Genomic DNA, 23,060 nt, shown 5'->3' on the forward strand with positions numbered 1-23,060 from the left:
AGCTATCATCGCAGCACGTCCAGTCTGAAATACCACTTGATGGCCAAGCACATAGCTGATGCGAATTCTCCGCCCCCTCGTCAAAGCCAGGCGACAAAAGCACAAAGCAAGCCGATCCACTTTTCCATGTTGATAAGAGCATTACAATGAGAAAAAATTATTGGACAAAAAGAAATCTAGGGACATTTAGAATCGATAAAAATGTGCGATTAATGACTATGACATTGATGCGATGAAATATTTTAATCGTTTGACAGCACTAATATTTTTATTAATAAAGCAAGGCGCTCTGAATAGTTTTCTTGCTCCCAGAGTCGCTACTTCATGGATCCTGGAGGTGGCGCTTTAAACACATGAATGAGGGAAAGTTGAACATAAGTTAATTGTGCTGTTTTCTAACAGTAAGGCTTTGGGAATAAAGAGAGAAAACCTGCTCTCAACCTTTTAACAGGAATTTTCTACTCATAGTTAGACCATAGACTGTAACAGTCTGAGTTAGACCGATATTGTTATGTATCATTATAGGATTGTCTAGCAGTTTATTAATTATCGCAGAATTGCTGTATCGTGATATAATCGGTATTGTCTGCCATGTAGTGCTGTGTACCGAATTCAATACTTTTTAGGCACTGACCGAATTGCCTCCTTAGCATCGAGTATCTAAAAAAATGCTTTGTCATTCAATACCAAATTTCAATACCTAAGGAGTCAATCTCATCCACATCAGTGAGCCAATAAGCATGCAGCATGATTCTACCGATTTCTAATAATGTTTGTGATTGGCTGTGTAGCATTACACGTCATAGAGGCATGCAGGAAGACCTCTACGTTATGTACAGAGATGGGGCTCACATAGTAGGAGCTGAAAAAGAAATAAATGATTTGTGCCGTAATGTAATTTTATTTTTGTTAAAATTATTTTTTTTTAATAAAATTGGTAACGAAAAAAGTATCGTTCAGGAACCGGTATCAAAGTCACGATCATAATTTTTGTACAATACCCAGCCCTAGTTCCATGTATCATGGTATCATAGTATTGATAAAGCTGTAGGTTTGTTTACCTACAGCTTTATCAATATTACCTACAGCTTTATCAATACTATTTAAACAGTTGTTTATAGATATTTCATTTTATGGAGTTATGGAGGATGAAATCAGAGTTTTTATTATTATTATTATAATATTAACCGTTTATATGTCTTCTTCTACTCTTTTTACTTTTTTAGTAGCTTTTTCGATCTATCTATCTATCTATCTATCTGGTACCCTGTGATTCCCACCCCTAGTACACAATTGAGCTGCAAAGATTAATTGATTAGTTGTCAACTATTACTACAATGATCACAAATTGTTTTGATAATCGATTTGGGTCATTTTTTCTGAAAAAAAATGTGAATATTTTCAAGTTTCTTCACACATTTATGACAGTAAACTGAATATCTTAGAGTTGTGGACAAAACAAGACATTTGAGGACGTCACATTGGGCTTTGGAAAATACTGATCCTCACCATTTTATAAACCAAATAACTAATCGATTAATCGAGAAAATAACCGACAATTTAACCGAAAATGAAAATAATCGTTAGTTGCAGCCCTAGTATACAAGCTAATAATAATATACATGCATATTTGTGATTGTGAGTAAATAAATATATAGCCGAAAGCCCCAGAGGTCACCACCACTAACTATTATAGGGTTATAAATATGTTATAATAACTTGATAGTCATTATAGAAATCCTTGCTTATCCTTTCATACCAAAGCCGAGTAGCGTCAGTCCCTTATTAGGAGCAGGTTTGCAAAGCCATGTTGGACAACTCTTGCTGACCTATTAAGACCAACCCTAAACACATATTGACCCCAAGGTGCATGCTTTGGTCTAAAATGCCAAGTCAATATGGAGTTTGCTCTTTTAAAGCTGCATGCTATCCTGCATCCAGAATGCTGATAAAGAACATGAACGCACGTAATGGTTGTTAGAAAAGATTTTTAAATGTAATTCGTGTTAAAGGAGAGAGAGAAACTGACAGAGAGCAAACATTTCTAACAGAAAGGTAAAGCTGTGTCCACACCTGTAGTTTGGTTCATTTGGTCCAGACGAAAAAGCAAAAACATTGTTGCCATATAATTCTAGTCTGTTTAGGGTTCAACCTGAGTTATTACAAACTTAAGTTACATGTACAGGTAACAAGTCCATTCGAATAGTTTTGGTTAGTCATAAATATGGTACGTAGTATCAGAATGTTTATGTTTACCTTGTTCAGCTTTATTGTCCTTGCATTTAGCTGTATGTTTATTTCTGTGAATGTACTTTGAGAGCAACAAAAAGCCAGGATCAAATCCCCTGTATGTGTTCACACTAATTTACCATTATGGCTTATTCTGATTCTAGTGACTAATGCAGTGCCAGTACACTGTGCTTGTGAGCTTAATTTCTCTTTTCTAGTGGTTGTAAAATGTGAGTTTACAATGCTCACAAAGAAATAAGGCTGGACACAAATATTCAACTGTTCAGATATTCGCTCGTTAGGTAGGTATTCTGTTTGAAATTTTTGGATTCAGATATTCTTTTATTTTTATTTTTCAATACTGTAGAATAACAGGATCCTTAATGTTGCTACATTTTGTCTCTCTTCTCCTACAGACAAACACACACACACACACACACACACACACACACACACACACACACACACACACACACACACACACACACACACACACACACACGGTGTGGTGAAGAGAGAAAGGTACAGTGACGACTCTACAGTCTACTAACTCGTTGCTCTCACTACCAATATAAGCTGCTATATTTCAACAACGTTAGGCTGAAAGAACGTGCATGCAGGCTAGCATACTGTCATTATGCTGTCCAGCTCAGCCGAGAACGGAGAAACGTCTGGCTGAGTCAAACTGAGCAGTCTGATGTACAGTAGAGGGATATAGCAGCCTGGTGTAGTTTTCAGGTGATTTAATGAAGGTAAACACAGTGAACGGTATAGAGTCCCTCCCAAGTCATGCTGCTCAGACCCACCCTCTCTCCCTGCCGAAGCTTCGAAAATTCTCTGTTGATTAGTAGCGAAGCTCCAAAAATGATATTCAGCACAACCCTATAAATAAATAAATACACTAATATAAGCATTATTAAAAAATGAAGTGGACTTTATCCATCTTAAATAACAACAGGTAGATACAAAACAAAAATCATAATTTAAGGTCCACTTAATGGCTTTTACAGAGGTTTCAACCGCATGTTATCGTCTTCCTCTGCAGAAGAAGTTAGATAGTAGGAAGTTAGTTTTTCTGGGAATCCCACCACTGTTGATCCAACTCTGTAATCTCTGTCTGAAGTTAGATAGTTGGAGTTAGTTAGCCTAAACTTCGTCCATTGAGAAAAATCAGGAGCAGCAGTTGAAAGCTCTGGCAAAAGCTAGTAGGTGCATACGGATTTGTTTATTGTTTTAGGATTTAATCAAATTGCTTAGAAGCAGACCAAAAGTCACCTTTTTAGTGGTTGGTTGGTCAGCATTCAGGTTTGATTGGCAGTGTTCTAACTGGCCTTTATGAACAGGACTACATGGGAAACCGTACTACACAGATTAGGTGTAAGCACAGCTCAATGGTTTCAGTATCATGTCTGTTGTTGAAAAAACAAAAGGTTCAGTACAGAGAATCTGCTTCATTTCACCTTCTCTTGTCTTTGCTCTCCCTGCTCCAGGAGAGAGTCCTCTTCCATGTCATCTCCACATAGATTGTACACAGCAGCGAAAAGATCACAGCAGTTGTCCACGGTCACACCTTCTCTGATGGCCGAACACAGCTTTTTCAACAACGTTGGCTCACGGGTAAACTCTTCCCTCTGTAATGGCATGTAACAGACACTGAGAAAACCATAGAAACCAAAGCTGAATATGTCGCAAGGTTATTACAGTAAAGGAGAGTGCATTAGCATGGCTACACCAGCGCCTTACCCTGCAAAGGTCCTGGAAGGCCTGAGTGCGGATGACTCTGGGGAGATGCTGGACAATGATATGCAGGCTCTCCTCCTGAAGCTCTGTGGCAAGACTCCTTACCTGTTTGGCCCACTTGACTTCTGGGAGACTGCCAATCAATTGCTCAGTGCCACAGAGCATGGTTACTGCGTTCTGCACAGTCTGAATGGAAACATCTATCAGCTAAAAAAAAACTCTCTCTAGGTGAAAACACAAAATAAAGTCAAATGAACACAGTCCTCTATAAAAGCAGTCTTTTATTTTATTATTATTGATGAGTGGAGGAAGTCCCAGAATTTTGTAATGGTTCTTGGCCAGCTCTGAGTCTCAATACTTCACAAAAGTGAACAATAGTACATTTGTCTTGCTTTACTCACATAATACACTCAACCTCTTTGATAGTGATGAAAGACAGACTCAAGATTCAATTATCAATTCCAAGGCTATATCACTCCCCGTCTATCTACATCCACATCATATTCCTAAATTAGTCTGTCTTTAATAACTGAGAATTCAATAAAGGTCATCTTTGATTAGATTATCTTCGAATTTCCTTCCTGTGGAAAAACACTGGAGAATGGGCTGATGATATTTGTGAAATTACATGAATACAGTACTGCTGATGACTCAGGGAGGAGGGAACTCACCATGGTTTCAGTTACAGCTGTTAGACAGGCTACATGAAGCTCAGGGGACAACAGGGAAAAGTTTCTCTCGCACCAGGTCTTCACAAAATGATCAGCAACCCACCTGAAAATACACATTGTAGAGTATATTTGCTTTTGGATCATTGACAGTTCAGTTTGTGGGCAATTTGACCATTTTTCCAAATCAGTCAAAAAAACTCATGGAGGCCTTTTCTACGTTTCTGAAGTTTAACCCTCAGGCTCTGAGGCTCTAAGCAGAGGTTGGCAGAGCTTTGCTTGAGCGAACGCATTGCTGCACAGAGCAGCGCAGCGCAGCTCGATCCATCGCCATACTCGCGTGACTTATCAAACTCAGCAGAGACAACATGGCAAGGCCACGTCCCCCCCAGCCCCAGCAAACACACCACTTCAAATCAGAGCCAGCTCACAGCCTCGCTCAACACATCCTTCCCCCCTGACCTACATTCACACACGTCTTGCATGTTCACTGCAGTATATAGTGCAAGAGCTTGCAGAAAAATGAGCTACTGGAGATGTGAAATGTTTGAGTTGGTGCACACAAATGAACAGAAAGAAAAGGGATAAAAGCTGTGCAGCATACTGAAATAAAAAGACATGCCAGTGTATATGGTGATGCCCAAATATGTAATTTTGCTTTGGGTTGGTATTGTAACACTAATGGCTGGTGCCACATGCCTGTTGTTCAATAAAAGAAGATTAGATTTTTTCCAGTTCATTTTATAGCTGGAGATTGAGCCAAATTCATTGAAGATCTTAAGATTTTTTGGAATAGAGTCCTCAAGATCAGCAATGTACAACAAAATATCGTCTGCAAATAATGATATTGAGCTGCTACTGGATTTAATCTGGACATTACAGGCTTGGGCTAACATCCCTGTCGCGAGCCCCACTTAATGGGAAATGGCTGAGTGTGCAATCCATTGGTTGAGACTATGGCCGTGGGATTCGCATATAAAGTACACACCATGTCACTCTAGGTGGTCGAAAGCCTTTTCCGTGTCCACTGATAAAACTGCTGCCGTTGTTGGAAGGTTTTTGGCTTCTTCTATTACATGAAATAGTCTGCGTACATTGTCTGCAGCATGACGCTTGGGTATAAAACCTGATTGGTCAGGGTGAACTAGCTTCTCGATAAAGCGCTCTAAGCGGAGAGCCAGGACTTTGGAATAAAGCTTAATATCAGTCCCGATGAGGCTGATGGGCCTGAAATTTGAGCAATCCGTAGGATCTTTGGCATAACGGAAATCAGCGCAGTGTTGGTTTAAGAGTAATTAATTTAAAGAATCACAAATATTTATTACATTTTACTCAACAGAGTGGTGGATTGAATCACATTAAAGCAAATTCCATAATACAACTAACAACAACCTTAGGCTTCTTAATAACTCAGAAGTATGAACCCACAGGCTGGTTACCTAGCAACAAGAAGCTGATGTAACCTGCAGTGGCAAGAATGGTTACAGATTGGAATGCTTTTTATTATTACACAAGCAACGTTTAAGGTCAGGTTTGACAAAATTTCTAATTTTAGGACAATTAATTCAAATGTAGTGACTTTTCCAAATGTTTATGTACATAATGTATTTTATATTTACAAGTTGTAACACATTTAAAGAAAAGCAACAAACAACACTCACCTCTTACACAGCATGTGGAGATTTTGGAGGCCTAAGGCATGTGTGAGGGACAGACACTCGAGAACTGTTCTCTGAACACCGTCAACTGGCTGCCAACACATGAGGGGAAAAGAAAAAGGGGAATTTAGACTAGTACAGTAATTTGTGATGCACTGAGGGCTCTGGAGTGAAAATACAATATCAAGTAACTAGCACATGGTAAAATGGGAATGAAAAGCTGTTCATACAAGTGAAACAGCATTATTATTGACACCTAGCTAGCACCGTACAAAATCAACAAGTGTAAAGCCAGAGGAATATAAATTGGATCTGTTCTTGCTTTTTTCAGCTGTGATACTCCACACACTGCTATATCACTGTTGTTTTGGACTACAAGGGATCACTACACTGAAGATCTGATATACCTTAACTATGGATGCAAACTTATCAGTAAAAAAATAACCATAATTTAGAACCAATAACATTTGATTGGGTGCAATAATGACACTTTGTGTTTCAAGTGCAAGGCATGTGGATCACATCATACAAAGTAAAGATGAATAAGTATATAAAAAATAATAATACGAAGGAGAAAGATGTTGTGTATCAATTTCTAATTTTGTTGACTTTTTTATTTTAAAGATGGATGAATAATTCATATGCAGATATATGTTATAGAGGTGTAGAGGCTAAATCGCCATAAGACCGAGATTGCTACACATGTGAACCTACTTGGCACATACACACAGTACATTTAGAAAGGTAAAAAGCCTATGAAATCTATTTTTTCATCTCTTATATTCGCTAGTTTTCCTTATGTATAGCTGACCTTGGGGAAGAAGCGGCAGTAGTCTCGGGTGAGAACCATCTCCACCACATCCTTCAACCCCTCTAAACCCAACATGTCGGCTGCCAACACCACCTGACTGTGGAACAGGAGACACCAAATACAGGTCAGGTTGTTTTCTGGGCCTGCGTTCTAATTTTGGACAGTCTGTTCACATACAGTACCTGGCACTGGCTCCAGGTGGCAGATCCACAATTGCCCCATACATGAACTGGAGCAGGATCTCCATCTCATCTGGCCCTAAACTGGAACAGTTAACAAAATAATCTGTTTACAAGCCATATTTCTCAATTAAAGGGATAGTTCAGATTTTTTGAAGTGGGGTTGCATGAAGTACTTATTCATAGTGAGTGTATTACCTACAGTAGATGGCGGTTGGCACATCCTCAGCTTGGAGAGGCAGACAGCAGTACTGGCACAGAAGCTAAGCAATGTACTGCTTAACGACAGGGGCACACAGCGAAACCTATTTAAGCCACCTAAAAAAAATATCAATATCAATTTAAGTGTTTGCTATATTTAGAATATTTTCACTGCTTTACCTTGCCGTCAGACAGCCCTTTTCTGACCATGAACTGAAGCCTTTATATCCATCTGTGCTCTCTTCAAAGCCACCAGACAAAAAAGAAAAAAAGTAATTTTACCTTACGGAACACAGGAGTAGGTGGTCTCCTGCTGCCGCGATTTTTTCATTGGCTAAAATATGTTTTGTTGTGAAGACCCTACAACAGCAGTACATTGCTTAGCATCCGTGCCAGTACTCCTGCCTGCTTCTCCAAACTGGCATGCTGACTGTCATCTACTGTAGGTAAAACATTGACTATAAATAAGTCTCATAAAATCCCACTTAAGAAAAAATCCAAAACTATCCCTTGCAGAATTGTCCCAAACCAGTCTGATATTATCTTGTGTGAATCCAGGCACACAGTATATACAATATACAATACTGCAAACACAACTGAGAATGCTGTAAACAAAATCCATGTATCATGCAGCACTCAATTCACGTGACTGTAGCCTGAGGGCCACTTTGCAGGTTTTCCCCTGCACGTCAACGCAGCAACTCCCCATTCTGACAGCCATGTCTTCCCCCGTTACCCTCAGATTAGTAATGCTGAGGCGCGTGACATGTCTCTCCCTGGAGGAAGAAAACGGACTTCATTTGTCTTTCCCCGCTCTAAAAAAAGACACTGGGTCTGGTGGTGGGGGCTCTTCAACAGGCAGTGGATGAGGAGACATTTATGTGGCTCACAGAGGAAACGTTGCAACCATGCTTGGTAGAAATCTGAGCGAGCAATTTGAGATTCCAATGGCAGTGTGTTGTGTGTGTATTTGGGCATGTGTAGTTAAAATATGGCATTGTGAGTGAAACCCCATACTGCACGGAGCCACCTCAGTTGCAAAGCCTGAATAATTAATGCAGCATATCAGTTATTCTGCTGTATTGTTCAGGAATAAAATGTAGAATTGTTAGACCAGGAGTGGAGGTGTATTATTGATCCCTGTGACCTGCTGCAATATGATGCTGATGCACCAGTCTTACCCTTGCAGAGTGATGCATTGTCTGGAGCTCTCCATCCAACTCCCGCTTAGCATCGCTCGGAAGTACTGAGACCGCGCACACAGGATTGCCCTAGAAACCCAATACAGCAGGCAGTTAGTTGCATGTCAGATCCACCCACCATTTTAATATTTAGCATGTCATCTGGTGAGCCTGTGTGTACTTAAATTGCTTTGAAGAGACAAGCAGGTGGACAAAAAATATACTGTGTTCTGTCTCTAGAGACAGTGTTTTTCTTCTCCTTGGCCTCTAAAGATTGTACTGTCACAAATATACCGTGTTTATAATACTTAATTAGCTCAAATAAAGAATAAGGCGGGTGTTATTCTAAATTCCTATAAAACACCAAAACCAACAAAGAATTGATCCAACTAAAAAGTTGTGTGTGTGTGTGTGTGTGTGTGTGTGTGTGTGTGTGTGTGTGTGTGTGTGTGTGTGTGTGTGTGTGTGTGTGTGTGTGTGTGTGTGTGTGTGTGTGTGTGTGTGTGTGTGTGTGTGCCCAAAGCCTGATGTATCCCTTTCATCTGTGTCATAGAGCTTCATGTTATCCAAAAACTATTAAAAAAACATCAATGAGCCACGGTTGCACTGGATGACATAAATATCACACTGTAGTTTATTTTGAGTTAATCCCACACTGTCCTGCTGCGGGAAATATTTACCAGCATGCCAAATGTGTAATATTCTGCAGCAGATAATAGTCCAACAAATGCACTACTTCATCCTGTCTGAGTATAGTTTGCTAAGAATTACAGTGCCCATCTGTTTTAAGAAATGACATATTTAAAAAAAGAAATACATATATACAGTGCCTTGCGAAAGTATTCGGCCCCCTTGAACTTTTCGACCTTTTGCCACATTTCAGGCTTCAAACATAAAGATATAAAAATGTAATTTTTTGTGAAGAATCAACAACAAGTGGGACACAATCGTGAAGTGGAATGCAATTTATTGGATATTTCAAACTTTTTTAACAAATAAAAAAACTGAAAAATTGGGCGTGCAAAATTATTCAGCCCCCTTAAGTTAATACTTTGTAGCGCCACCTTCTGCTGCGATTACAGCTGTAAGTCGCTTGGGGTATGTCTCTATCAGTTTTGCACATCGAGAGACTGACATTTTTGCCCATTCCTCCTTGCAAAACAACTCGAGCTCAGTGAGGTTGTTAGCGTTTGTGAACAGCAGTTTTCAGTTCTTTCCACAGATTCTCGATTGGATTCAGGTCTGGACTTTGACTTGGCCATTCTAACACCTGGATATGTTTATTTGTGAACCATTCCATTGTAGATTTTGCTTTATGTTTTGGATCATTGTCTTGTTGGAAGACAAATCTCCGTCCCAGTCTCAGGTCTTTTGCAGACTCCATCAGGTTTTCTTCCAGAATGGTCCTGTATTTGGCTCCATCCATCTTCCCATCAATTTTAACCATCTTCCCTGTCCCTGCTGAAGAAAAGCAGGCCCAAACCATGATGCTGCCACCACCATGTTTGACAGTGGGGATGGTGTGTTCAGGGTGATGAGCTGTGTTGCTTTTACGCCAAACATAACGTTTTGCATTGTTGCAAAAAAGTTTGATTTTGGTTTCATCTGACCAGAGCACCTTCTTCCACATGTTTGCTGTGTCTCCCAGGTGGCTTGTGGCAAACTTTAAACGACACTTTTTATGGATATCTTTAAGAAATGGCTTTCTTCTTGCCACTCTTCCATAAAGGCCAGATTTGTGCAGTATACGACTGATTGTTGTCCTATGGACAGAGTCTCCCACCTCAGCTGTAGATCTCTGCAGTTCATCCAGAGTGATCATGGGCCTCTTGGCTGCATCTCTGATCAGTCTTCTCCTTGTATGAGCTGAAAGTTTAGAGGGACGGCCGGGTGTTCGTAGATTTGCAGTGGTCTGATACTCCTTCCATTTCAATATTATCGCTTGCACAGTGCTCCTTGGGATGTTTAAAGCTTGGGAAATCTTTTTGTATCCAAATCCAGCTTTAAACTTCTCCACAACAGTATCTCGGACCTGCCTGATGTGTTCCTTGTTCTTCATGATGCTCTCTGCGCTTTAAACGGACCTCTGAGACTATCACAGAGCAGGTGCATTTATACGGAGACTTGATTACACACAGGTGGATTCTATTTATCATCATTAGTCATTTAGGTCAACATTGGATCATTCAGAGATCCTCACTGAACTTCTGGAGAGTGTTTGCTGCACTGAAAGTAAAGGGGCTGAATAATTTTGCACGCCCAATTTTTCAGTTTTTTATTTGTTAAAAAAGTTTGAAATATCCAATAAATTTCGTTCCACTTCATGATTGTGTCCCACTTGTTGTTGATTCTTCACAAAAAATTACATTTTTATATCTTTATGTTTGAAGCCTGAAATGTGGCAAAAGGTCGAAAAGTTCAAGGGGGCCGAATACTTTTGCAAGGCACTGTACATATGTATATATATATATATATATATATATATATATACACACACACATACTAGGGGTGGAGCCGAACCCGAATACGGTATTCGGAAAGGCACAAATAACGTGGTATTTACGAATACTTATTTCGAACAAATACTTTAAAAAATATTTGTATTCGGGAACAAGAAAAAATCTATATCAAAAAGCTGCGTTTCCTCATGAGACCGCAGTGCATGCCCGGATGAGTGAGTGAGTGAGTGAGTGAGTGACGTTCAGGAGTCGGGGGAGGGGAAAAGAGTAAAAGAGGTGACTGACACAGGCTGCTCCACACAGCAACAGAGAGGGCTTAGCTGAGCGAAAAAACACTTAACTGCATCACTATTTTTGTTGAATAGATTTTTTGTACCTTAACTGGGTTCCGGAGGCAGTTTATAACTTTCGGGAAGCGGAGTTTGATCGGGAGATTATTCCATTATGCTGCATTATTGACGTCTGCAGTCGGGTGCTCTCATGTTCGCTCTGTTTACGTAGCTAGCTCTGTTAGCTCGGTCATTTAGACAATAGGCTGTTGACAGAGTAACGTTAACGTAAAGAATACTTACACTATAACGTAAATTAGAAGTGTAACGCAAAAAAACTGGATTTTTACGCCTATTTTGAATTTTACTCGAATACAAATACATACATACATACATACATACATACATACATATATATATATATATATATATATATATATATATATATATATATATATATATATATATATATATATATATATATATATATATATATATATATAGGATTAGATGCAAAAGATTTATTGAGTTCTAACTTTAAAGTCAGAATTCTGACTTTAAACTCAGAACTCAAATACATTTTTCACATGTGGCCCTAAACCTCTTCCGTATGTGTGTGACCTGTTTTTCAAAGTCTTCATTAGGAACCAAGGGGCTTGAGGCCACAGAAAGTATAGTAAGATGCACTATTGTTACGAATTGTGTTGTGTATGTTACATAACATATTGTTAGTTTTGTTTTTTGTGGGATTTATTCACAATAAGAAAAAGACAGAACAATGCCAGCCTTTTCTTTAAATACATTTCAGTGTAATGTAAGTCTGTTGCAATAATTCTGTAGTAACAACTTTTTAATAAGATTTCCTTCCTGCCCTGCCTCACTCTGTGGGTTGGACCCCTCTCTTTTTGACCCCGACACTGTGTGACTTCATTAAGGGAGTTTCCTAGTTGGAGTTTTTAATATAGATACAACTCTTTATATCACAGTACATGTAATTTTACATCATGATCGTTGTACTGTATGATATATTTTCCGGAAATTGAGCGGAGAATCCATTTATAGATGAATAATGACAATATTGACAAACTCACATAATGTGATCTTATCTTAAGATAAATAACTTTAATTACGTCAATATAGAAGAACATAATTTGGGGATTACTATCAGTGTAATGAAAAAACTATTTTAAAATAATTTGTAGTGCATAGGCGCCTGGGGTTGCCTGACATATTTGCTCTAACTCTAGTCTGATTTGGAACACACATGCTCTGAAAATTCTGCAAACAACATAAAAAATACATTGATATATTATATTCAATTCATTGCCATGCTCTACTCCCTATGATGTGTAGCCAATATAGTCCTTTCTTAGTAAAATGAACAAATCAAAGATGGGAGCGGCAAACTTGGTGAGAAGATTTTTTCTACAAACCCAAATTAGGTTTTTATTTTTTATTATAAATGCTTTTCCTTTGGAGCAAGAAGAACATTTTGTTCAGTCCACATTTATATCCGTCCTGGATTAAGGTGACTACCTGTACATTCATCTATCAAATGATTGTGTCAACCATTCATCTCTACATTAAATTTTGAATGTTGGATTACAAACTCATCGCTGTAATTTTCACATTAACTGGATAGACATCATTGAAAATATGAAGGAAGAATCATAATGTACTTTTCTATCTTTAAAACCAAAACTTCCTGTCTACCTCTGTAGATCAGATTATATTCAGAGTCTGTTCTGAACTTGGCAAGACTGCGTTTTCCGTACGACGCATCCTGGGTTGGGAATAATTGACCTGTTAATGAGTAGGTGCATGTTTGTGAGATTTGATCGCTAGCATAATCAATGCCCCTAAACTGCTATAGAGGCTGCCTGTTCTGCTCTGTTTGTGGGCAAAATTCACAAAAATGTTACCCAATAGTTATTTGGAAACACTACCTTCACACCAGGCATTCAAACCCCGCATTTAAAAGTGGAGATGATGACTGTTTGAAAAAGACAAGCTCTCTATTTTATGCCTCTTAGGTCCTATGTTATTATGCTACATATATAATAAATGTTGTTGTTTTGTGTGTGACTGTTATGTGTTGAGTGATTTGCTGCCATTTTATGCATGTCTCCTGTAAAAGGGATAATGTATCTCAAGAGCCTAAATATATAGTAATAGTTAGTAATAGTAAAGTTAAAGTGTGGGCGTCAGGCTGGAGAAGCCCTGGTCCAGCCTCTGGGTGGGAACTGCAGCAGCTACTGTAACAATGTGCTGTTATACAAATCACTGCTTCAGAGCAACCAAAAAATAGTCCAGCTTCCTCTCTCTCTCTCGAGCTCTTGCTGGCTGGTTGCTCCCCTGAGCATGAGCTGGGAGAAACCTGTCTCCATGGTTACCAGCTGCTACTACTACCTTAGCAACACTGAACGACCCACTGACTGCTCCACACCGGCATGAGTCAACAGCAGATGTGCGACCTCTGTAGTGATTTACGTCTGGCAAATGTGGCTGGGTGAAGGAGTTTTTGGGGTCCCCAGAAAAGTAGGTTATTGTAGATTAGGGGTCCCCCAGAAATATTTGAACAGAGCAGATGTAATTTTGTGTATTATGGTGCCTTCAAACAGGTGGTTTAATACTTTTATCTGGCTATAGCAACAGAAAAATTATAGGTACATTTTGTTATTCCATCCAGAGGAAGTGGTTGGCCCCAGATCACATATTTGAAGATATTAAAAAGCTAAAAGTACAGAAATTAATTTGATGACTAATTCAGAGTAATCTTTAATAATAACCACTCATTGTTTATTTTTTACACTTGAGGACTTGACTCTTTATGCTTGCATGCAATTGCAATTTCTTTGCACCCGAGAGGCCCTGGTACCAGGGGGAACCCACGGTGTAGTTAAGAAAAATCGCTTTATATATGTCTATTTATAGAAGATATGAATGTTACTGTACTGTACTGTTTTGAAAACATTAGATCTTCAGCTTTCAGAATTAATAAACCAATTGTACGTTCTTAAAACTATGTCTTATTACTAAGTATTTTAACAATAAAGTCGTATAAATAAGAAGTTGTGTCAAAACATGACATGAAATAGCTGGTATCGCTAAAAACTAGAAAGCTCCGAGCTTTAAAATGACGCACCTGAACAGAAACACTAGTGATTGCTATTTCCTTGGGAAACGAGCATAATAGCATTTTTAACAAAAACAAAAATGCTATAAGGAACAGGCAAACAAAATATGAACATTTACTTAAATTACAGCTATGTTAGAGGCGGTAAGAGGCCGCGTCACGCCCGTGTGTATGAGCGTGCTGAATCTGCTGGGTGCAAGGTAGCAGCGAAAAAGTGGAATAGAGTTTCAGTGTTTGGGCATTCTCTCAATAAGCAAGCAGAATGGATTTGATAATGAAGCACAATGACAAACTGACACAATCTGTAAATATGTAGGAGGAGCAATTTAAAGTACAGCCCCTGGAAATGGTAAAAAAATAACGTCAAAAAATGGCACATTAAATTCAATATGGCGGACTTCCTGTGGGGTTTAGGGGGATGGCTCCGAGAGGCTGTTTTGTAAGTCTAGAGGTAATGCATATGCCTTCTGAACTTTTACATTTAGGTGAAACACACCGTGAGGGCTACTTCGTTGAAATTTTGTATAGGGCGCTATCGAGCCAATTCGCTACACCCAAGACCTCTATAGAATATACATTTTCACCACTTCTGATGTGTGCAAAGTTTAAAAACTTTCTGAGCCCCCTTTAGCCCCTCAAAACTGCGATTCATTTTGCTTCAGAAAAAGAATGAGGAGCAATTTCGATAGGGCCTCCGCTGTACGACGTTGTCGGTGCTCAGGCCCCAATAAGGGACCTAGAGGCCCCCATACATAGCTGTACCTGTGGCAGGAGAAGACCTGCTCCGCTACTTGGATGGTGATATCACACTGCTCTCCCCTCTGGTACAGATCCAGCAAGTCAGCTCCAAGGCCCGAGGCTGACTCAAGAACAACGTCTGGAGTGAAGTTGAAATGGATAATGAAGAGTGAAGAAGAGAAACACTTGTGAGACACATATTGTGAGATGCATAACATGGGTATGTGTGTGTGTGTGTGTGTGTGTGTGTGTGTGTGTAAAAGCAGAGATAGTTATCATTTAACCACTTAAAAAGGGCTGTTCTCGACATTCAGAACATTATTATAGCAGCAAACAAAAATTTGTAAGTAGGGTAAGGGCGTCCTGAGCAGATAATGGAGACACACTCCCTCTGTGTGTGTGTGTTAATCCCAGCTTCTCTTCTTTGTTTTGATAGCCTGTCTGGCTGTGCATGCATGGGGCAATAAAGAAATGTAGGTATTTCCGTTTTGGGGAACGGTCTGCGAGAGCCGTGTGGAGGCAACCCCAGCCCGCTGTTTTTTTTTCAGTGTCTCGAGTACAGCCCCTTTAAAGAGATATAGCTGAGCAGAGCAGCGGAGGTCTGCCTGAATGAAACGCATCATTTTGTTTCACAGACCACGGCTGCTCCGAGCTGGATTCAAATCGGCAAAGTATCCCTTTAGCTAAAAATACTGCAAATAGTGAAAAAAAAGATTTTAAAGTATCCATAGCATGGCCAAGCTGCAATTAGCAGTAACAACAACAGGGATCTAAATGAGATTAGCACCTAAACGGATTATGGCTGAGATAACATAGAAGTATGGGGGAGGGAGGGGGCAGCTGAACGGCCATATAACATAGAATAAACCCTCAATGGAAAAGCTTGTTCCTCTGTTTACCTGAGTCAGTGGAACTATGGTCTGCCGGATTGGGAACAAGCAGCGTACTTTCTGGCACTGAGCCCTCCACGTCTGGGATTATTTCCGACGAGCGCATGCTCTGGTCTGCTGTGTACAGTCGCCTGCAGGGGGGGAAACTCTAAAGGTTAATTAAAACTAGGCCTTTCACACTTATTTAAATTACAATCTCATTTCATATAATGTGACTTCAGTGTAGAGCTGGGCAATATATCGATATTATATCGATATCGTGATATGAGACTAGATATCGACTTAGATTTTGGATATCGTAATATGGCATAAGATGTCTTTTCCTGGTTTTAAAGGCTGCGTTACATTAAAGTGATGTCATTTTCTGAACTTACCAGACTGTTGTAACTGTTCTATTATTTGCCTTTACCCACTTAGTCATTATGTCCACATTACTGATGATTATTTATCAAAAATCTCATTGCGTAAATATTTTGTGAAAGCACCAATAGTCAACACTACAATATCGCCGCGGTATTGATATCGAGGTATTTGGTCAGAAATATCGTGATATTTGATTTTCTCCATATCGCCCAGCCCTACTTCAGTGACACAGAAGGTAAGCCACAAACCTTAACTGTGCAGCATTTTCTGTTTTTCCTCAGTGAAGCAATTTATTAAGTGGCTGGCAATCTCATAAAGTCTATTTACAACCTGTTATAGTACATTTGCCCTGAGTACTTCTGCTCTAGTGTCCTGGCTTGTTCTGCAAGGGATCTTTGTTGCGTGTCCCCATCTCTATCTCTCTCTCTCTCCTCTACTATCACTATCAAATAAAAAAATGAAAAACATTCAATGCTAGTGCAGTGAAAAGTTTGGCATATTTTCTTATATAGAAAGTTTTCGTAGAAAAACATGTTTGTATTGCTCAAACCAAGGAATTGGAAAGAGCATTGTTTTGATAGTGGTGCCAAATTGGACTGGTATCATTACTGGCAGCTTTATCATATTTCCAATGATATCCAACAACTAGCCTGGACTCAACCTTACTATGTGCCAAACTTCCCCAGCGGGCTCTCTCAGTATAAGAAAGCAGTGGGTCTAAACCTGGGTCCTCTGGAATCAATGTGCACTAGGGGTGCATGATATATCGACTCAATATCATTATCGCAATATCACGATGCGCAATATTATATCGAAAGTTTCGCAATAAGTATGCAATATTTTGTTTATTTTGTGGAGCGATGCATCCCGTCCGTTGGCTGTGTGGCTTTGTTGTGTTTGATTTAGAACCCGCTTGAAACGCTGTAATGATTATGTTTCATTGGCCAGTTACTGTGCCACTTGCACGTTACTGCACGTCAGCGCACAGGTCCACTACATGACAAACCCCATGGAGCGTGACGTGTGTGCCTATTTCGATAGAGTGACAATGTAAGTGAAGAAATGGATAGAGACAAAAAAAACGGAACAAATCAGAGAAGGGAAAGAAAAGAAAGGACCTAAAGAGAGAGTGAAGGGAGTCAGTGGAGCAAAAGAAAGAGCAAAAAACACAAAAGTAAGAAAATGAGTGTTGCTCAGGAAGAAGACAAAATAACAGAGATTGAAGTCTTCTAATCTCTTCAAGAGGAAACTTTAGTGGCCAAAAGTAATCCCATCCCGCATCTATTTCTCACCGGTAACTATCCCACAACTTTATAAACAGTGTTTATATGAGGCAGAGTTTGTAGTCGACCGACCTGTGGTCCAGCCGCACTACAGAGCTGTACATAAGTCTCAGTGTGCACTATATTGTTGTGAATCTATTTTGATGCATTTTTGCATTATGCAACATTCATAATCAATATCGCAATATCACATTTTGTCAATATCATGCAACCCTAATGTACACCTCATTGGAGCTGTAATAAAAGATTGTCATTATCAATTAATCTGTTGATTTTCTTCAGAATTGATCAATCGTTTTGTCATTTTCCAGAGTATAAGTGGATTCAGATTCTGAGCTTGTTTTGTTCGACCAACAGTCCAAAAACTCAAGGCAGTATTGAAGCAGAGGCAGTCTACCACCAGCAATGTCACTTTTGTTCCGTGGTATCATGTTGCAATGGGTTACAGTTCAATCAGTGTAGCTATTATCTTGAGTAGAAAAAAAAAAAACTAACCTAAGCCTAACCTATCTTAAAGGAACACGCCGACTTATTGGGACTTCAGCGTTATTTACCGTAACCCCAAGAGTTAGACAAGTCGATACATACCCTTCTCATCTCCGTGGGTGCTGTAAGGCTGTCTGACGGCTCCAGAGGCAGCAGCCCATCACAGTACATGCAGGTGAATGGTTCCACTAATCCTACCGCTCCGAATTGGGACAAAAGTGACAAAATAACGCCACCATGTTCCTATTTACATGATTTGATTTGTAGAGTCACAGCGTGTACAAAAAACAACGTAACATGAGACACAGCCATATTCTAACCGTAAACAAACCGGGAACTATATTCTCAGACAGGCTTGCTGCAAAGCAAATATCATTCCGCCCAAGTACTATATTCTTCCGCCTGAGAATATAGTTCCCGGTTTGTTTATGGTTAGAAGATGGCTGTGTCTCATGTCTGTTGTTTTTTGTACACGCTGTCACTCTACAAATCAAATCATGTAAATAGGAACATGTTGGCGTTATTTTGTCACTTATTGGGAGCAGTAGGATTGCTGGAACCATTCACCTACATGTACTGTGATGGGCTAATGCCGCTGGAACCGTCAGACAGCCTTACAGCACGCACGGAGATGAGAAGGGTATGTATGGACTTGTCTAACTCTTGGGGTTACGGTGAATAAGCTAAATTCCCAATAAGTCGGCGTGTTCCTTTAAACAGTCATGCTCTTTGGTAACAGATTCAACAGAAATTCATTTTTATTAGGATACCCGTGAATGCCAAACTATCTTACCTAGATACTTGAACTCAGCAATGTTGCTGTTGCCGTGTGTAAAAGAAGCTTTAAACAAATTGACTCCATGGTAGTGTAACCAATCAAGGGTGACTCTTTCTTCTAGTCCTAATCATAAACTGCTAATGAGACACAACTCAGTGGATAAAGAATTGTGCACTCTAAGACTCTAAGAGACCACACTGCAAAGCCTTGATGAAAACTGCTACTCTAGAAACTTAGATGATTATAAACACGCATACACCCAAAGTGTATGCGTGTTTATAATCATCTTCACATCCCAAAGATTTGTGTGTCTCAACACGACGTGAAAATGTGCAATTTATTATTAAAATAGCTGCAGCAGTATTTGCAAAGCTCCTTGAAACAAACAAAGAGATCAAAGATGGTGAGCTTGGCGCCCTCTGTCAGAGAGTCTGTGAAACTGTAACACTAAAAGAGAAGGATAAATGATGTCTCTTAACATCTCCTACTAGCAGATGTGGAGTTTGGCTTCATGTGAAACTACTGAGTCGTATTAAGAAATGTTCATACAGCTTACTTCTACAGGGGCAAATAGAAATTGTCTAAATCCTCAAAGTAGAAAAAGTAACAGCAAATATAAGCTGTAATCAGCAAAAAAAAAAAGCAATTACTTGAACCCAATGCCTACCTGAGGAAATCTTTCAACCCGGACAGCTCATAGTCAGACAGATGAACGATGGTAGGATCTTTGTGTGTCTCTCCCTGCAGGACATGAGGAGCTCTGGCCAACAGTACGGCTCTGTGTGCTTGAAGCGAGCCTGACCCAGCATAAAGAGACACATCCGCCTCCAGCTCCTCCTGCAGCAACCTGGGTAAATGCAATACAACATTTTATTTAGCTGCAATTAGGGCTGGGCAATATATCAATGTTGTATCGTTATCGTGATATGAGACTAGGAATCGTCTTAGATTTTGGATATCTTAATATCGTAATGTGGCGTAAGTGTTGTCTTTTTCTGGTTTTAAAGGCTGAATTACAGTAAAGTGTCAATGTAATTTTTTTAACGTACCAGACTGTTCTAGCTGTTCTATTATTTGCCTTTACGCATTTAATCATATCAACATCACTGGTGATTATTTATCTAAAATCTGATTGTGAAAATAAAAATATTTTGTGAAAGCACCAATAGTCAACCCTACACTATCGCCGCAATATCGCCATCGAGGTATTTGTTCAAAAATATTGTGATATTTGAATTTCTCCATATCTCTGAGCCCTGGCGGCAATCCCCCAAAATTCCCCTTTACTGATTAAAATAAAACACTATGTACACTGACTAGAAACAAAAAAGAAACTAAACTATTAAACTAAAAAAAACAATACATAACAAACTATGATAGAAGCCAAGTTGGCAAAATGTTCATATTAAACGTCCATTTAAGAGCCAACATTGAAAATAGACAATAAACCCAACAAAGGCCCTTTTAACCCTCTAAAATCTATGAGGTTCAAAGATGAATTTGATGGCCTATTTTTCCACTTCAGACTAACACAAGCACAGCCCTGAGGAAGTGCAATGCGTCTTCACGAGCCTTATCTCTTGTCCCGCCTCAATAATTGATCTGGGTGACCCAAGAATCAGTCAGCTAAAGGCCAATAGTGCGGTATATGTTCTAATGCTGGTATGTCCATTACTGTAACCCTCTGATGAAAATTGCCCAAATTGATGAACCGCTAGTGCAACAAGGGGACTCACATCCCTATCAACTAAAACCCAATGAACTGCACAGAGCCACGTGACCTTGTTTCTTGTGAGCTTCCAGTCATTGGTGAAGTTTACTGTAACTTTGCTCTATGCTCTATAAGTTTTATAGCCTATGTTTTATGTAATTTGGTCTAAATTAAAGCAGCAGCAGAGGCTAAGATATCCTGACTTTGTGCCCCTACTATCGCTCATGCTCTCAAAACACTGGACCCTAAAATTCTCATAACGCAATTAAGTCATGAGACAAAACTCTCCTGGCCTCCTAAATAACCACGTTTTTTAAAGCCGTCACACCATCAGGTTCTAATACAGGTTTTCTTTAACAAAATGTTATGTCTGAAGTAAGGCTGAACGATTTTGAAATACTATCTAATTGTGAGTATTTCGTATGACTGATTTGACTGAAAAGCATATTAAAATGATTATGGTGTGATCTTTGCAAGATTCTGTACCAAACAAATATGTTTGCTTAAGTCTGTAGAATATGATGTGTAGGCCAGGACATCTCTGCAGCACAACAATATTTAATGTAAATGGTATTTTGTCACACATTTCACCTTTAACAAATATTGTGCCTCCTTGCGGCCATACATTTTCGATTATTGTTCAGCCCTAGTCTTAAGTAAAGGTTGAGATAACCCTGATGATATCATTAGGATTATTTTCCTAACTCTGAAAAACTCCTCTAGAGTCACAGATTTATAACGTTTTTACAAGCTGAGTACTACTCTTTGTGACAAGTTAACTAAACTTAATAAGTAAAATTGGTGGTGTCCCTTTGAAAGGTTCAAAGTATTCGTTGAGTTAAGATTCATCAAACGATTGTGAAACCTGTTTTATACTGTATGACAGCAATGATCCTGATTAAACTGGATCTACCAGCAAGTTATTTATACCAGTTCACTCTTACTGATGATGATCAGACCATTCACGTGCCTTTAAAAGAAGCTGCAGAATGCAGCAAGAAGATAAGAACACAATCTGAGTATTTCCATTTGACAGCCCTGTACTGTATTGACTGCAGTGGGAATAGATCTTTGTTATTGACATTTGCCAATGATCAACATTTAACCCAGGCCTCTGTAGTTCAGTGCATACTCAACATGTCTTACCTGTTAAGGTCTGCAGATAAGGCTGACGATAAACGTCTCTTCAGCTGCTCTTTGTATTTGCATTCTTTGGCATGGAACTCTCTTGCAGCCTCTGTGGTGATCATGGTTCATTAGGTTATCTAAGACAGTGACAAGACAGAGACCTCAGCCTGTGAATGTGTTAAGCAGCTCTAGAAGAAGAGGGCTAGATAAAAACCCAGTGGCATGCTGTTGGAACATTCCGAAGAAGCCAAGTGAGTCTACTAAAAAATGTCAAAAAAAAAAAATAGATACAGTTAGCTTACATACTGCTGGAATACAACAAGCCACATGCGATGCAATTTTATGCTTTAATATTTTTAATGATATGATGCCTTCTTCACCTGACCTAGGTGACTTGACACAATTGGCTCTGCTGCGAGAAGCGCACACCGTCTTTCACCACACACTGACTTACGTTTACCACAATTGCAACTCAGAGAGGCGCTGCTAACCAATTTGAAGAAAATCACACACAAATCAACAATTCAGTAACTATTAGCCTATGACCCTATGTGGCCAAGAACATTATTTAACCGTAACGTTGTTATTCAAACAAAATGAACACTTAACGTTAGCTTCCAGGAGAAAACGCCACTGATAACATCACCAAGTATAACCAAGTATCTCTATTTTAAAATAAGTTCAATTTATTCGAAAACAAAACACACTCAGCTACATTTAAACACACATACATATGCCTACACATGCATTTGCTCTTTCTCTGCCCAACACGGTCTGTGCTGTAACGTTATTAAGCTAAATAACATTAACGTTACTCTCATTTTCCTCCCGCGGCTAGCATGCTAGCGCTAGCTAACATGGGTTACCGTTAGTTATCTTTTGGAACCTTAAACCCTGAATGCCTGGTGATGAATATGCCGGTATTAATGAATTGCAGCCGATAATTGTCTGTTATTATCTATATTAACGGGTTGACCCACTGACCGATGTTGTTGTCATCACCACCACTGCACGCTGTTCGCCACCCACTAGGACAGGGTTCACAAAACGAAGGAGTGGGCAAATCGTCATAGACCGGAAGCTGAAGCATATGCGCAGTGCAAACGAAGGGGCCGTGCCCTCAAATGATGCTTTCAGGTGCTGCGCCTTATC

At 39.4% G+C, this 23,060-nt stretch overlaps 1 protein-coding gene across 7 annotated transcripts in view; it reads right to left on the reverse strand.

The window, feature by feature from the left end:
* btbd8 (BTB domain containing 8) overlaps positions 1-22,992 on the reverse strand; it is a 37,949-nt gene extending 14,957 nt beyond the window's left edge. Inside the window, exons 1-13 of one of the 7 annotated variants that reach the window (XM_031318075.2) lie at positions 22,400-22,592; positions 22,294-22,357; positions 21,927-22,045; positions 19,737-19,916; positions 16,169-16,290; positions 15,294-15,408; positions 8,668-8,757; positions 7,289-7,369; positions 7,107-7,203; positions 6,299-6,387; positions 4,641-4,743; positions 3,973-4,155; positions 3,690-3,860 (exon numbers count right to left, since the gene is read on the reverse strand). In XM_031318075.2, coding sequence (XP_031173935.1) covers positions 3,690-3,860; positions 3,973-4,155; positions 4,641-4,743; positions 6,299-6,387; positions 7,107-7,203; positions 7,289-7,369; positions 8,668-8,757; positions 15,294-15,408; positions 16,169-16,290; positions 19,737-19,916; positions 21,927-22,030 — 1,335 coding nt within the window. In that variant the 5' untranslated portion in view covers positions 22,031-22,045; positions 22,294-22,357; positions 22,400-22,592. Of the gene's footprint in view, positions 1-3,689; positions 3,861-3,972; positions 4,156-4,640; positions 4,744-6,298; positions 6,388-7,106; positions 7,204-7,288; positions 7,370-7,483; positions 7,577-8,667; positions 8,758-15,293; positions 15,409-16,168; positions 16,291-19,736; positions 19,917-21,926; positions 22,046-22,293; positions 22,358-22,399; positions 22,593-22,639 lie in introns of those variants that run through there. The other 6 variants (XM_031318077.2, XM_031318073.2, XM_031318072.2 and 3 more) reach the window with 6 other exon arrangements.
* Between the last annotated feature and the right edge of the window lie 68 nt (positions 22,993-23,060).

Source organism: Sander lucioperca, chromosome 11 (assembly GCF_008315115.2).
Source record: "Sander lucioperca isolate FBNREF2018 chromosome 11, SLUC_FBN_1.2, whole genome shotgun sequence".
Taxonomy (NCBI): domain Eukaryota; kingdom Metazoa; phylum Chordata; class Actinopteri; order Perciformes; family Percidae; genus Sander; species Sander lucioperca.